The sequence below is a fragment of the Tyto alba genome, unplaced genomic scaffold (genome assembly GCF_018691265.1).
Source record: "Tyto alba isolate M040663 unplaced genomic scaffold, T.alba_DEE_v4.0 Super-Scaffold_9, whole genome shotgun sequence".
Classification (NCBI taxonomy): Eukaryota; Metazoa; Chordata; class Aves; order Strigiformes; family Tytonidae; genus Tyto; species Tyto alba.
This window is the reverse complement of record NW_024881330.1, coordinates 23589389-23606659: the sequence shown is the minus strand read 5'-3', so window position 1 is coordinate 23606659 and position 17271 is coordinate 23589389. Positions and strand designations below refer to the sequence as shown.

Here is a 17271-nt window from a genome sequence, read left to right as displayed (position 1 = left end):
CTCTAAAAATGTAGCAAGACCTTAGACTGGCCTTGAATTAAATGAACTGAAGTCACATCAGTCACACCAATGCAAAGTAAGCAAGAAGGGAATAAACCAAGCATCCCAATGAAATATGTTTTCTCCTCCAAAGTTATTGTTTAAAGATAAACTCACACAACTAATTATACTGTACTGTATTCTCTCAGGTGTTTCAATTCCAGATTTTAACCTGCCTAATCTGGTGCTGAAGCCCTGAAAGTAAATAGGTAGGAATACAAAAAATTGTAGTGTCTGAGCAAGTCTGAAACAAGATTTTTTTTCTAAAATCCAACTTATCTTTCCATTAATTTAGCTTTCTTGATGCCAAATATTCTTTTCTCTGGCCATTTCAATTGATGCTAACCATGTCAATCCTTTGGGAATTAATGGAAGAGAGACTTATGTGTTGCCAGACCACAGATGAGGTCATAGCCACACAAGGAAATTAATTAATAAGGAAAGACTGAGATGCATTAGTTTCAGTCAATTTGCACATTCCAGGGATCACTAGTAAAGTAACTGTTGTCATAATATTTTTTCTTTTAATATTAAAAAGTATTCAGACCACACAACTGAATCCTGCCCTACAGAATCTTCAAAATTCTGTGCTACAGGATGTACATCTGTAATTCCATTCACTTGTCTGCTAGACACATGTGCATTGCAGGGCATAATTTGGCCCATCATTATGTTTTCCTAACATAAATTAACATTTTTCCCAAGCTACCAAGCCAAACACAACAATAACTACTGCCAGTATCTCTAAAGTAAGATCTAAATATAAACTCAGGGGCTATAAGATGCTTACCATAGTGTTGTAATTTGGATCAATATTGAAGGTTGGAGAAGCGCTGCGCATTTTGGAGAGCTGCCCGTCATTCTTTGCTTTCCTTAGAACATCATAAATGGGGTTTGGAGGTTTCTGATCATGTAGAATTTTTTTCAGCTGGCTTTCCAGGCATTGTGAGGCATCATTAACTACTTCAAAAACCCCAAAGTCAGAGTTAAACTTAACTGGCTGGGCAAAAGTCTACAAAAGAAGTTTGGAAAGTTTATAACATTATAATAAGGGAACTCTTTCATTTAAGAAAGTTAGTTTTTAAATTATAGAAGTATCCTACAGAATGCAAGCTGGTATTATGAGGCTACATTCTCTTGTCTGCTGTAGCTTATGTTCAGGGCCTGGAATAATAATTTTTCAGTGTTCTTGTTCTTTAGTTTCTTCCCTGTATAGCTTTCCAAAGCATTACTACTTTTTGTCTCAGCTACGCTTAATTGTCAAGAATTTAGCTCATTCTGGATCATAGACCATTCTTTTTCACATGCAAAGAATAGATCCAGTACACAGATGTCTAGAATATATAATCCACAGTGACATTAGTAACTATTCTGGAGGGGACTACTTACCTACCAGCTCAGATCTCCAGTGTTTACCTCCCATTCATTACCACAAACAATCAAGACTTGAAAAGATTAGCAATGAAGCTGACCTTCTAGATGTGAGATGCATTTGAGGAGGATGAATATGAAGATTTCCATATGTAGGAAAGGCTTTTCACCATGTTGTAGGTCAAACACCTATCTAAGTCTATGGCCTGTAGTAAGTTTTATTATACATTACTAGTTCAGTCAGATACTGTATAATACATGAGGTAGACCAAATTTCAATTTCAGCTATGTAATTGTAACTTTTCTCAACTCCAAAAAACCTACTGCATGTTTACACATTAAAACAGATCCATCTTTCATCTTTTGAGATCTGGTATCGGGTATTTCCCTAAAAGGCTATCTTTCAAATTCTCTTATGTGAAATGAAGAGGGAAAATATGGATGGATTTTACACAGGTAATGGGGGATACCCAAGACAGTTAGAAGAGATGATATAAAACCAAAGCATATAAGCTTCTCTGTACTGAGCTGAAAGTCAAGAACGCATGTTGTGGTTAAGAAGTAAAGAAAATCCTGGCCATGTCATGATCCAGTGTCAAAATTCTTTTTGGCTTTGTTCCAAAAAGGATCCCACCTGGTGTTTGTACAGTTGTCATTCCCCTGTACTTAATAAGATTATTTTATTTTTTCAAGCACTGTATTTTTCATTTCCTTTAACTTTTTCATATATCACATATATACACACATAGACATAATTCATATACATACTACATATGCTGAATGGATGCTACATATAATATAGAAATACATTACAGACCAATTTTATTCTTCCTCACACCTATATAAGTCCAAAGTAACCATGTCAGTGTCAGCTATTTTGAAGCCCCCTTGTTGATCAACATCTTGTAGAGCAATGCCCAGGATCAAACCATATGGCTGCAACATGTGGTTACAACATTCCCTACTTATCCCATAATGTCTCACTGTGGAGGCTCAGCCTGGCAAAGCACATAGCACGTGAGAGCTTTAAGTGTATGATTAGTGCCTCTGACATCAGATTGTCACTGCTCAGAGCCATGCATTGAATTGCATTAGTCTGTTTAGTTACCTAACTTCAGTTGAAATCACAGCTTGGTTTTTGTTCTCTGACACCTTGTGCCTTTTTTGGCTTTAATTTTCTCCAGAGTACTCTGCAGGTTTTAGTGGGTTTTCTCCAAATGTACTGAACAACATTTTAAAGAGCCTTTTATGTGTAGTAGATTTCTCTACACTTCATTCAGATCTTCTCCCAGTTTGCTCTGCATACACTTCATTTACTTTCAAACCTAATTTTGGCTGCTACCAGCTTTTAAGTGACTAACTGCAACCTTAATAGCCTCCAAATGTAATCTTCTTTATTTATTTTTTCACATTTTTAAAAAAGAAACAGAAGAAAGTAAACTAAGAAACAAGATGCTCCAGTCTCTCAGAATTTTAAATGTTCTTGCTTGTGGAAAAAGCAAACAAAGTGCAAATTCTGTAATATAGGGCTACATGACCAGATTATTTTAGTTCCATGATTTTCAGCTTGAAAACTAAGCAAAGATAACATTAGTTTATCACACACACCTACTTTTACTTAATCCTTCATAACTTACTCTAGATCTAGGTTCTTCAGGACACATTCCAATTAACAGAAAACCTACAGCAACTTTAATATAGTGGAACAGATGATAGTGACAATTTTAAAAATGTAAAGTGTATTGCTGTTTTGGGAGTCTGACTACAAATCATTTATAAGACAAGTATACAAATGGAACAAAAGAACACACACCAATGGGGTAAGAAGATTAAGACTTCATACACTACATACTTGACTGAAAAATGTGGTTCTAGTCGAGATGTTTGGGGTTTGGACCAAGGTGTAGTTACGCATCCCCAGGAATATCAAAAGGCATGCATACTTCTTGTATCAGTCAGAAGGTAGCCAGCAGGTCCTCTTACTTGACATTAATAAGACTACATCTGGAAATAGTAGTCTGCATCCAGTTCTGGGTCCCCAGTACAAGAAGAATGTTCATATATTTGAGTAAGTCCAGCAGAAGACCACTGAGATGGTCAGAGGCTGAAGCACTTGCTCTGTGAGGAGAGGCTGAGGGAAGAGGGCTTGTTTAGCCTGAAGAAGAGACAGCTCTGGGAGGACCTAGAAGCAGTCTTACGGTGCCTACAAGGAGGTTACTGAGAAGGTAGAGCCAGGCTTTTTATGGAGGTGAGTGGTGGGAGGACAAGAGACCATGATCATACGGTGAAATAATAGAGATCTCAACTGGATATAAGAAAAAAGTTATCTGTGGGATGATTAGCATTGGAACAGGCTGTCTAGAGAGACTATGGAATCACTTGTTGGAAGTTTTCAAGACCAACTGGAGAAAGTGCCAAGCAACCTGGTCCTAATGCTAAAGCACTGACCCTGTTTTGAACAGGAGGCCAGACTACAGACTTCCCCAAATCCCCTTCCAATCTGAGTGATCTATGATTCTATACCAATCCCAAATTCTGCCAGATAGAGCATGTCATCAAACTGGCATATAAAAGCATTTTAGAATAGTTAAAACCTTTCTGGAGAAACATATTTCACTTGCTTACTTAAGAACACTAGAATGATAAATCAGAATGGTTTTATAAGCATAATAAAAGAAGAGGTAAATCCTGACCTTTTTAACTCATCCCCACCACAAAAATAAAAGTGATAATGTTATGACAAAAATCAAATGGGAACACAAAAAAAAAATTAACATTTTCCCAGTTACCATACAGGAGAAAGGATCAGTCAATCCATTTCCCTTTCAGTATGTGAAGAACTTTGGAGCAAAACACACAATCTAACCATTCCCACACATTACAAACAGCAGGAAAAAAAAAAAAAAAAAAAAAAAAAAAAAAAAGTCTGTTCAATACCCTGTAGAGAACTTAAAACCTTTCCCACAGAAGCCAAGTGCTGTAAAATACTACAATGTTTCACAGGACAATAATGAGAGAGGTTTACAGCACCACCAATATTCTAGGTTACTGCAAAAATGAGGAAACTCTTCAGTGAAGATGCCTAGATTAAGGAGTGGATGATAGTCTACACTGTAAAGGAAGGGGAAAAAATTATCTGTGCCAATCTAATATATTAAGAAATGTTTTTCTTACCCCACATTTGGCAAGTGCTTTGGTTTTTTACAGACAAGTAAAATACATTAACCAAAGATTAAGTGTATCATTCTCTCTCTAGTTGGGGCCAATTTTTGATCCTTTGAAGATAGAGAGGGAAAACTCCAGAGCCAAATTATACCTCAAGATGTTAAGAAAAAATAAACCAAGTTTGTCAGGAGCCTTCAAACTTGGGATTCATACATTACCAATTTAGCACAATAAATAGGATCAAGAAGGACTTGAGAATACCAACAAATATGAAGTCTACAGACTTTGCAATCTGTTTCACTCACGAGCTATTCTCCTCTTGAACCCAGTATGACCAATGTAACTCAGCATAGTAATCTCAGCTTCAGAAAAAAATCTCCAAGCAAACAACAAAAAGCTGTTTTCAGACTGTGGTACATCAATACTATCAAATAAATAAACAATTGCATGTAAATTTCTGACAGCAAAGAAATGTCTTAGCTGTCAAATGCACATTGAATATCATTTCAGCTGAAGAATAAATAGAATACATAATTCTGAAAGCTAAAGTTATAAACTTAAGTGGAGGGAAGGCAAATTTCTCTCAGTCCTCCCAAAACAGAAACCAAAACAGCATCCATCACCATGTTGCCAGGATATCAGACCTATAAATCTCACTGTTCTCTGCCTTAACAGTTTTCAGATATATTTAACTTCAGATATACTTAACAAATGTGTAAATATGCTCACCACATCCCATCCCAAATAATGTAGTTTGATCCCAAGAGAACCAGAATGACCACAGCTTGGCTGCCTCTTTGGTTAAGGCTCTGAAAGGGTGGGAATGAATAGAGACCTCATCCAGGAGCTTTGCCAGAACTTCATTAAGATGGATATGTGTGTGTCAAAAATAAATGTCAGTGAGAGTCCAGACTAGAAGAGAATTTGAGCAGCTCTGTGAAGTGCCTGGAAAATTCACACTTCACATGGTCAATGGCAAATCTCCTATTGACTTTAACATGTCCAGGGTTTCCCTTCCATTTATGAGTAAGACACAAGTCACAATCACATGCCATGATCTAATTATGAGAGAAGAACATTTTGAATAAACCCATTATCAGTAAGAAGTCAGGAATGCTTCTTTTGCTTTCCTGAATGTCAAAGATATCAAGGAAGTTTCAGTCCTGTATAAATCTCAACATAACATGCATGTAGGGCCTTAGTTATGTAAAAGGCTTTTTAAGGGATGTTGTGTTGGCACCTACAGTCTCCCTCCATACACCTGGAAAAAAAACAAGAGGAAATGAATGAGCATGCATTGATGCCTTGAATTGATGCATTGATGCATCAAATTATTCACAGCAATCTTCAAAACAGACAAGGACCTTAACTGTGCAGCAGAGTGGATTGCCTTTTGCTTTCTGCCCTTTCTGTCATCTGCTACTCATAGATCAGACCTGCTTTTACTCATGACAGCACTAGGTTTTCAGGACCATTCTGCTTTCAGGAAGACCACTTGGCCCAAACTTTATTACTTGGACTCTAATTGTTTTCCGAATTATCACCTGCATCAAATCCTGAGTCCCAGACTACTGAGCGGAGAGCTTTTATAGTGAGAGCGACTTTCAAAAGAAGTAGTCTTCAAATCTGAAGTTAGTAAAATTGTGGTGACTTGGTATCTTTCTTCTGCAAGGGAAACCCACAGCCAGGGACTCATCACCAAGAGTGTCATCTCCTGAATATGCTTCAACTGAGGTGCAGTTAGCATTTTTGTCTCTAGTTCAACTCCCTGAGGTTGCAAAGAGGAGGAGTGTATCTTCATCAGCATCACTGGGATCTGGAAAATGAAGGGTAAGGCCCCAGCATGGACTTGAGGTGGAACAAATAGCAGGCAGCTTGTAGAATGCAGGAGAAACAAGTTGACATTACTGCATTTTCCTGCTGAAGTCTCCAACACTGAGCTGGATGGCAATTTCTGACTTCTGAATTATCATTCCTGGCTAAACGTATTCTTGGATGTTTTAAATACGTGGATCAAAGATTTGAATTCTAGGGATGCCTGATCAGATAGAAATGGAAATGTATCTAGGCCAATGTTTCTCTGAAATCATTAATTTTAGATTAGTTACTAAGGAAAGTATAACTCATTTGTATGTCATATAACAGGTTTCTGCTACTGTGAAATCACTGTACTACTGGTGACAAGTGCCCTCACGAGGTTTTTTGTATTATTTTATCTTTCAGAAATATTTTCTACACAAACTATCCTTCATTACAGTAGGTAGATCTTTGGAATACCTAAATATTAATGTCAGATTATATTGAATATTATTATAACAGGATCACTTAAAGGATATACTGTAAATCAAAGCAAAAAAAAAAAATCTGTCGCTGCTATAGGAAGTCCCAAGTGATACAATTTTCCATATACTAGTGGTGCATTATAAATCAACACAGAGACAGTCTTTTAAAATAAGCATATGCTACCCCTGATTTCTTGTATCAAGTCACACAATATTTTCAGTTTAACTTGTTGCCTAACTACTAGCACACCTGGGTAATACTGTTCCCAGGCAACAGCATATAAGCACAACAAGAATAAAGCAATGGAAATTTCAATCTGGTGTTTTAGTAGAAGCCTTCTGAGAAGGAGAGGGAAATTGGGAATATAAAGTATTCAAACCACAGAACTCAAGGCATTAATAGAACTTAATCCTGAAGAGGGTAAATCCTCAGGGAAAAGATCAAAGAGAAAATAAAACCAATTTTGAGAACATTACAGCTAAAAATAGCTAATAGAGCATCTGTTTTCATGAAGATATGTAAATATATAAAAGAGATACCATGTGTCATCATACAAACCAATCAAGATTACCAGTGTAAAACAGTGTTTATCCGGGAGTGTCTGTGAACTCTTTTCTGTGGGCTTCCAGAGCTGTCAGGAACACCTGGACAATCGCTGCAGTTCAGAACTGCCAAGCCACACCAGGAATGTGAGCTGAGGAGCCCTCTGAGGCCAAGGAGATTTTTGGCCTCTAATAGATCTCCTGAAATCTCTGCATGTCCAATGAGACCCAAAGACTAAGCAGATTGAACTTCTTACCCACTCCATCCTCAGTCATTCGGGGAAAACTTGAAGCATAGTTTCCAAATAAACATCAAGGGCATGGAGGATGGTATTCCTGTGCTAAGAACTATCTGCCACATGGAAGGAGGCCTGTGTTTAAAAGCTACATAGTTAGGCTTAGATTTAGGCAGATATTCTAAAGCAGCTGCAAGTGGGAAAAAGAAAAACAAAATAAAACAAGCCAAAACAAAACCACCACCAACAACAAAAGGCAAAATCAAAACCCCACTCTTTCACTACACATTTTCTTCCATCCATGTCTCCCAAGCTTTGTAAAATCTATTCTTAGGAATCTTGCAGTGTGATGAAAGCATGTAAAGGCTGAGTGCCTGAATGAAGTCAGTAATGATGCTGGGCACAAAACCCACACTCTGATATAGAGTTAATACCTCCTGATTCTGTTTTAAAATAAAAAAGGTGCATGGGGAGTCTGTTCTACCATCCTTAGTTCTGCAACTCAAATTTTGTGTACTTTTACACGAATCTGTGATGTGGCTTATGGAGCACATCTATGTCTGGTTGAGTCTGGTAAGCCTGAAGCATAGCTGAATTTATTCCAGTAGAGGCTGCACCATAGTCTTAGGTCCAAGGAGCATGAAGAAATATTCTGCCCCTTCCTAATGCTGGTGGTGTTTCCTACCAAGCAAGTGGCAGAAATGGGTGTATGTTGCCATAGTGCAGCCTGTTGGACTACAGTGCTTTAGGAGGGGGATGGGCTGTGGGGCAGCTCTGGGGTAGATCAGCTGGGAGACCCCACAGGAGCCATGAGTGACGCTGTGGAAAGGTCTGTGCCACCTTGCATGGGAGTATGGGCATGAGGATGGAAAAAATCGGGACAGTCAGGGCCAAGACTACGAAGGGGAAGTTGGGTGAGGTTGCCATGTCAAAGGTAGATTGCCTTACTATTAATCTTAGTAAGGTATCTCTTGTATTTTGCAAGGGATTTCTGTAAGGTACTCACCGGAAGACTCAAAAATTCATTAAAGTAGTCCACAAGCATATCATCTGTGGCTAAGAATTCTTCCTACAGAGAGACAAAACCACAAAGCAGGGCTTGTACTAATCTGTGCTAACATGGTTTGAATGCACTATTGCCTCAAACAATGATTTTTCCATGAGATATGACATGCAAACTTTTGCAGTGTTATTTCCCACTGTTGACAAAATAACCATTGCATCATTGTTATATTCTAGCCATTGCACACTGCTGAGGTCCTTAACAATTTAAGACACACACAATGAAGGTAAATCCTTTGCCAAGAAATTTACAGAAAAAGCCTCCATAAACCCAACAATTTCTATATGCTGGAAATCCGCATGTTTACTTTTGAAAAAATGTGCATAAGCTAACAGTCTAGAAACTCCTCATGTTATACCTTTCTCGCATCTGGGAAGGAGGGGAGTATAAAAATTCACCAGAGCCTGCTTCTGGTCCCACACTGCTTCTAGGGGATGTTTGGGGGGGATATTGAGGGAATAAAGGGGAGTTCATTGATCTGTAATTTGGCTCACCAGGCAGGCAGTGTATGCCATACTTTGAATCTGACAGAACTTGGAGGCTTCCTTTTGACCGGATCAGAAGCGAAGACTGCATCCGCAGGTGGTTTTGTAGCCTTTCTGATCCCCGCATTTTAAATCCCACTAACAAGACTCAAAAACTGTAGAATATAAATTAAATTCTTTTGCTGTTGACAAATCAATAAATATGGATCCCAATCTTATTTCTACTGCACTCAATATCAACACCACCCTCATTTCAGTTCAACAGAAGGTAAAAGTATAATTTTATTCCATTGGTCTTCAGAAATCTGTCTTCAGTATAATGAAGACTTTGAACAGTTTTTAATAGTTTCAGGTTATTGAATATTCTACTATTTCTGCCTTGTAACACAAGAAGAATGCATCTAAATCAAACGTATTTGCCAATATCAGCAAAGGTCTTATGACACAAATCTTTTTTCTCTTTCTTAATTTCATAGCATTGAAACATGCTAGTGAGGAAGAGCACTAAAGAGAGGTTATTCACAGTGTACATGGTATCACTTGTAGGCAGGCAGTATCTTGATTCAAACCCCACAGTGTCTAATCTAAATAGAGACAATTTGTACTCAGGTAAGGAATAAAACCTGAGCTAATGTACTTTAACATGACCTCAAGAAGGCCCCTGTGTGCTGCATGACAAGTCAGAACCAGACCTGATGGTGTTTGTCCAGCCTTAGTCTGCCAACATTTATTCCTTAGCACTTTTGGTTGTTGCTGTGACTGATACAGGACAGGCAAGTTACCTCACGCTCATCACTGGAAAATGATGACAACACTGAAAGCAAGGTTTTCTGCATTAAAGAGATCGTGCTTTATTTGGATCACAGGCCCATGGTCCAATGCAGTTTCAGTGCCATGAACCTAGGGATGTTAGGGCACTGATTAAATAGGAGAATTTATCAAAGTTTCTAATCCAAAGCATTTTGAAGTCATCAGAAAATCCCCTTGCTAATGTCACTAAGCAATCAATCAGATTCAGAAATCTCAATTCACCAAGTGTTAACACAATTAACAAAAATATTCATTAGAAACAAGCTGCAGTCTGCCTCATGTTTGGTTTGGGTAATGCGCAATTAGATTTGACGCTGATAAGGATAAATCTGAAGACAACTAGATATGATAATACCCCATGAATATATTTTATTGTTTCAGAGAACTTATTGAAAACAATTCACTTATTACTGGCTGAAGTATAAGCTCTTTAAGAGTATGCAGGTAACGTGTTTTTAATTTGCCAAGAATATAATTCTCTGTAGTCCTATATAACAACAAGAAATGTAAACTCAGTGGGTGATTAATCAATAAAATGTTTATGATATTATTAATGCAAGCTTTACTACTTACTGATCTTACTACATCTATACACAATATACTTTCCTCTGATTTTTGAAGGTTTTTCTGTGGTCAGACTTATTTTCATTTGAAAGCATAGTTGTGCTTTCATATTTGCACATTATGGGTTATGGAGTTCATATAAAATACTATAGTTTAGATTTTTGTGTCATGAAGCATTTTGATTCATTTCTTCCCATGCCATCTTTCCTGCTGCACAGTCCAAATTATGACTAGAAAAAGCTGCCTTACAATTGCAACTGGAGGTCAAGGTGTGCTAAAAGTTTGTCCAAAACTGCAGGCAATTTGTCTACAAATAGGAATACCCTGGGCCTGATTTTTATCACTCTTTTAACATTGAAAGGAATTTTAAACCATTTCGGTAATGGTATACGGCCATTTCTTTAATATTTTGTGGAAACAAACCTAATGATTTTATCTATAGTATTTGATAACTTTCTCTGTTAATGCCATCATGAAAAAGTACAGAAACACAGAAATATTACTAGACAACAAAGGAGAATCTGAATATAGGTAAAAGTGACACCATCTTGAAAGGTTTGCATTTCATGTTGCAGCACCCACTAAAATGATAAATACCTCTCCACTCTTGAAAAAAATATGATAAATGGTATCTTTAAATGTCAAAAGTTATAGTATAAAAACCCGATTCTACATAGAACTCTGACAGCTTCATGTCTATGTGTGAAGTTCACCTGGACTCACACATGTCTGGTCACATTAACTAGCCTGCAGAACCAAGGCTTAATGCCATATAAATATGCAGTTGACAGATGTTCTCACGTACATATTTATATATGCTGTATATACTGTTTATCTCTACATGAATTCATGTTGATTCTGTTTGTGATAATAAACAGTATAAATAAAATAGTATCCAGAGGCTCCCAAAAGGAATAACAATACATTTATATTTTAAAACACACAGTTACAAAGGCATTCAAAATGGGGAAGAGTGGGGAAATAAGGAAAACATTACCTAACTTGCAAGATTTAAGGTGTCATTTCATACGAGGTAACAGACAAACTTATATACCTTTCAAATGGGAAGACAAACATCAGGAAAATCCTACAAATATCTGTGAGCAAAAGGCAGAAAAGGTAAAGTAAGAAGATTGTTAAACCTGTCATGTTGAACCTTCCACTTGATTGTTTCCTTCTTCCATCCTGTTTCACTTTCTTTTCCATTTCCAACCTTATTCTCCATAGTTTCCTGTTAGGTTTTTTCCCTAATTATTTTCAAACTGAGTATTTTTTTGTCTGAGAAAATGGTAAGAAATTACTCAGTACTCCATACTTACACAGAGGAAAGAAATGAGAAACCAGACAACAGTTCCAAAACCAGGTTTTTTGCGTTTTTAGCTCTACAGTTGCATGACAAAATACAACTTACAAAGCATACTTACAAACAATTCTTCTGTTATACATGGAGGCTCTGAAACACAGAAATTAAAAAACATACGTTATCCAAGCAATACAGTCAAGCTTGTTCAACTATGATTACTAAACAGAAACAAAAAGTAGTGAGGCATGACAACCTTCTTGGATATTCTGAAATAAAATAACTTAATCTGAGAAAATAAAATAAACTCTACGAATACTCAGTAATGTTGTCCCATGCATAAAAAGTTGACTATCACAAGAATGGTTATAAATAAAGTATTTTTTAACTAGATTATTTCTCATACATATCAGTTAATTTCTTGTCAGCTTTCCTCTGCAAAATTGATTACTGGAAGGTTGCTGGTTTTAATAACAATACAGATTTGTATAAGGCACTAGAGCCTTGAACAGCAAATATTATGAATCATATGATAAAATTAAAAAAAAAAAAAAATTGTAGGTGTTCCCAGATAACCAAATCTCACTCTTTCTAGGAGAATATTCCATCTTTTGTGATGCCATTTGAAGGGAGTAAAGTTCTCTCTTCAGACTGATTAATTTTGCTGAGCAATTTTAAACCTAGCAGTTCAAAACTCCCTTCTTTCGTATCACTGTCTCTGTATTGAGACAATCACCCTGCGGCCAGACCTCCTGTCTGACACAGAATCTGTCTATCACCCCGCATGGAAAGCATTACGTACCAGTGGTAAGTCTCTTCGACTGCATCCTGGATCTACGTACGTAAGGGCCAGCACCCACACCTGCAGGCTTACAACCTCATTTGCAGAGGTGAAATCCTTGACTGCAGACCAGAAATAGAAGCTACATGTTCCTGGGCCTGGCTGGGGACTGCTGGTCTGCACCAGGGCAGGCTGGCTCTGCTGCGCGGCTCACAGCAAAGGGGGTTGCTATGGCACTGCAAACAATGCAGGAGATGAGCTGAGCCGTAAGCATAGACTTCTACTGCTGGTGCAAATCTCCCTGAAGCAGACTCGGATGATATGGTCCCACGAGAGATGCCTGTGAACTAAGAATTTGAGGGTACCTGCAGCAAGAAATTAAATGAAATGCTCTTTTCTCAATCGACCCAGCCAGTTCTTAGTTCAAAATGATATTCTACCTTCTCCTACATTAGCAAAACCCTCCAGTCACATGGGATTTTGCCCTTAAAAAAATCTCAAAATGTATGACTAATGACCGATGGATTTACATCACGTATCAAATAATTCTGCATCTGTAAGTGGGCTGTAAGGCTTGATCCCAAGTAACAAGCTCACTCCTATCTATGACAGCGAACTTCCACTACAGTGAAATAAGAAAAGGTGAGAAGCTTTGTATTGCTAAGGCTGAGATGAAACCTGGACTGTTTCCTAACAGGTACAAATGGCTCCATTGTGATGTGCCAGAAACACAACCTGCAGCCTTGGTAACAGCCTTCCCTGCTTCCTCCTACTGCCAAGGTCCTAACCTAGCAGAAATCTAAAGGCAGCTACATTTTTCCACAGCTAGGGAAAAGTTTATAAATAGCCTAGGTGGAAGGAGAAAAGACATTAAGAAACATAGAATAGAGCATACTCCCAGAATGTTAGATTCTTCATTGCCTCGAAGGGATACTCCAGGATCTAAGAAAAAGTCACATTTCTGGTGTGGTCAGCAAAAGCTGTGTACAAAGAAGGAATTCAGGATCCTATATGAGAATTTTACTGGTCTTTAAGTTTTCCAGAACTGGGATCTGAAAAACATCCTACCTAGCGAATATCTGATCCTAGAACTTCATGAATTCTTCAGGCACCTTTAGGGTTTTTTGGCATTAAAGTTCCCTCAGAGGTTCTACTGCTGCTTATTCCAGAAGGGCACTGATTTCAGTAGCTTGGCATAAATCTCACTGGGCTCAGTTGTACGAGATGTCATGTATGCAAGTTACATGAAGGGCTCCTTCAAGAAAGCTAATTCATCAGCTGTGTTCAGGAAATGCCCAAAACGCACCAAGAGCTTCCTGTTCCTGGCAAACTCTCTAATTTGTGCCCCCTTTCACAGAACAGTATAGTGTCTCCAGTCATACCCTTCAGCTGTGAAAAAAAGTTTTATTTTAATTCATACATGTCTTTGACGGAATCCATGATCAAGTCAAAACAGAACAAATGCAAATGCTCAGGGACTACAGCTTAAAGTCCTGGAATTGATGATTGTCAAAAATGAACAAGCAGCTAATCAAATATCATAGAGGCATGGAAAATGGCTTAATCTCCTAGAAACACATGGGGTATGGGGTTTTGCACCCTCTACTCCAGATGTGCATTCCCACTCCTGGGGGTGCCTGCCCAAATACCACAATCACTGCTCTAATTACTGAATGCCAGAACAATACTTCTAATTGTCTTGGTGGAATGTTGTTAGCTGTCTGATAAGATTTTTAGGGTGGGTTGATTTTCTGGGCTTTTTTTTTATTTTTTTACTTAAGGGAAGAACAGTATTTCCAAATACCTAAAAGATAAGCTGAGTAATATAGCCAAGAAACACATTTCAGCCAAAAGTTTGATATATATGAAAAGCATATTCTACAGAAGCAAAGAATAAAATACAAAGATTCAAACTTAAGTGAGCTATGGACAATTTAAATAGTATGATGAATATTCTGATGAAGTATTAACTGCCTTCAGGTTCTCTGTATGCAAATTCCATTCAGTAAGACATGACAAACAATAGGATATCACTGAATGGCAGACATGTAAACACATGATTTCTTAGTGTCACATTTCAGGACATGTTCTACTGTGATTGTGAATTATTTCAAGTAGGCATACCTGATGTATACATAAAAGAAATAAGCACAACTAGATAGCCCATAAAATGTAAAAAGAAACCTTTCCAACAGGTGGAAGAATTGCACTGCATTTTATATCAAACTGCATTGTCCCATAACCAAACTACTTAATGTGATTTCAAATATTTAAGCTAATGTTCATTCCACTCCTTTTCCTTCTGCTCATTTTTCTTTCTGATATAGGATTAGATATAGTCTTTGGTGTATAACATTCTCCTCAACTTCCCTAGCTGCTTGTAATTTTTGAAGAAAAACACAACAGAAACATGATGAATGCGTCTTGTTTTAAATTAGAAGTGGAAGCCACAAGTTAGCTTAGATAGAATTCAAGTTTGGAAAAGAAAGATTAAGCTCATTTTTCTCCTTTTCCACATTTTTCTCCTTTTCCACATTTTTCTCTTTCCATGCTCTTCTGTTATTTTCATTCTGATTATTATTTAGCTTAGAAAAACTGCAGACCTACAAAATGTTTTATAAACATAGTCAAAGCCATGATCTACCCCAAAAGGTATCTGATCTTGTAGAAAAGATGAACAGCTAGACAGGACGGAGAATAAGTCCTAAAAAAAATGTGATACTAGTAAAATTCTAGAGAGAGTAAAAAGACTAGAAGTAGGTTTCAAATTATTAGCATTTTTAGAAAATTGTAATTTAGCAGAAGGCCAGCACAGGAAGAGATCTGCACAGGAAGATAAATGGAAGGAAAATATAAATTAGTCCTCTCCATCCCTGCTGGCATTTCCCTCCTCTGCTCATTAATGAAGAGTCATTTGGAGAGGTGAACTTTCAGTCAAGACTTTAATCTGTGGTTGTCCCTTTCCTCCACACTTCTCAAAAATTTATGCTTTCAGCCATTTATCAGGGAAAGCATTTCAAAGTATCACCCAGACAAATCAGATCAAAACTGCTGACACAACTTTGCGCTCAAAGAAACAAGCGTGTAAGATATGCTACCTCAGTGGGTGAACAAGTATCCTTGTGATTTGCTCGAAACAAGGCATAAATTTAATTACTTTATTAAATGCAAATGCACACTTGTGTTTTTAGATGCTAACCTGTGTTTGATTCCTGGCAGTGAAGTCATGAATATCCCCATAATTAATTATTCAGAAAGTAGCAAATACTATTAAAAAGAATGCAGGTAAACATCTAGAGGGATCTCCAAGGGCAGCTATGAATTAATTTTCATGGATTTGCAATATAAATGCTCCATCTCAGATATAGGTGGGTATTTTGTCATGTGATATCTTTAATACCTAAATATCCTTATAGAAATCCAGCTTTAGTTAAATGTAACTATTCTTTCTTCTTTGGATGATTGCCACATACATTTTAGCTTTTGCATCTGAAAGCAGCAATCTCATAAACTGGAAACAGGTGCTAGAAAAACTACTTAAATACTAACTGCAGAACTGCCAAAATGGGAGTCAGACCCTGAGAGGAAAGCACAAATCGATCAGCAGATAGCTGGCCCTTAAATGCCTTAAATTATTCTGTTGGTAAAATGTCAGAAGCTGCCTGGTGTGGTGGTACAGCCTTTGTGTGTTGAATCTGATAATTCTAGTTTACAGCACAGCTTAATGCAATCTTGTGGCTGTCGGAAAATTTAATGCAGACACCCAAGGAAAGAATTATTTGGAATATGAACCCTCAAAAGAATTCTGAGAGGAGAAAAAAAAAAACATTCCTGAAGATAGTCTAGGTGAAGGGAAAAAAAAACGAAGTGCTTAAAAATAAAATTGAAAGGACTAAATAGTAAAGGAAAAGATGCGACAAAGCTTTGGTCTACCAACCTTTTACTAGTGGAGGAGAACGTCAGAGGGAAGGCAAGTCCAAAGAGATTGACCTCTACAAAAGTCTCTATTTGGATAGTCACTGGAGAACATTCCTTGACTTGCCCGTGTCACCAATGGCCCAGGGATTCCTATAACAGCATTATTCTACCAGAACAAGGTAGAGGTGTTTTATCAAGTTTAAAGGCTTTAAAGAAAGTTTGATTTCCCTTTACTTAGTATGGGTCTTGGAAAAGATAAAAGGAATAGAGAGACGTACCTGGAAAGTAAATTGGAATTTGGAAGGGACTTAGCAATTTGTGATATACATTTGAACTCTTGCTAGCTCACACATGCCAGCTACCTAGTTCATATCTGCAATCATCTAATCTGTTTAGAAATTTATATTAGTGTCTTAAGAAATAACGGCTAGAACTTTAGGGAAATATCACACTATCATTTCTAATTTTGAAAATGAGCATTAAGACTTCATTGAAAAAACTATTCAGCAAGATTGTGGCAGTTTGAAAAAGTGTATTAGAAATAAAATAATTCTCTGAAGACAACATGAAAATCAGGAAAGAACTACTAGACCCACAGCTATCAAGCCACATACAAGAATTTAAAATTGGCATGGTGCATAAGTTTACAGTAAGGCAGAGAGTTTTTTGCTAGCAGTTAACAAAGCATAGCTTTCACCAAAAATACAGATAAGA

General features: G+C 37.3%; 1 protein-coding gene across 1 annotated transcript in view; it reads right to left on the bottom strand.

Moving 5' to 3' along the window:
• RGS22 (regulator of G protein signaling 22) overlaps positions 1-12685 on the bottom strand; it is a 62780-nt gene extending 50095 nt beyond the window's left edge. The window contains exons 1-4 of the mRNA XM_042786256.1: positions 12661-12685; positions 11983-12011; positions 8643-8705; positions 830-1051 (exon numbers count right to left, since the gene is read on the bottom strand). Of these exons, the coding sequence (XP_042642190.1) occupies positions 830-1051; positions 8643-8705; positions 11983-12011; positions 12661-12685 (339 nt within the window). The remainder of the gene's footprint in view (positions 1-829; positions 1052-8642; positions 8706-11982; positions 12012-12660) is intronic.
• Positions 12686-17271: the final 4586 nt, after the last annotated feature.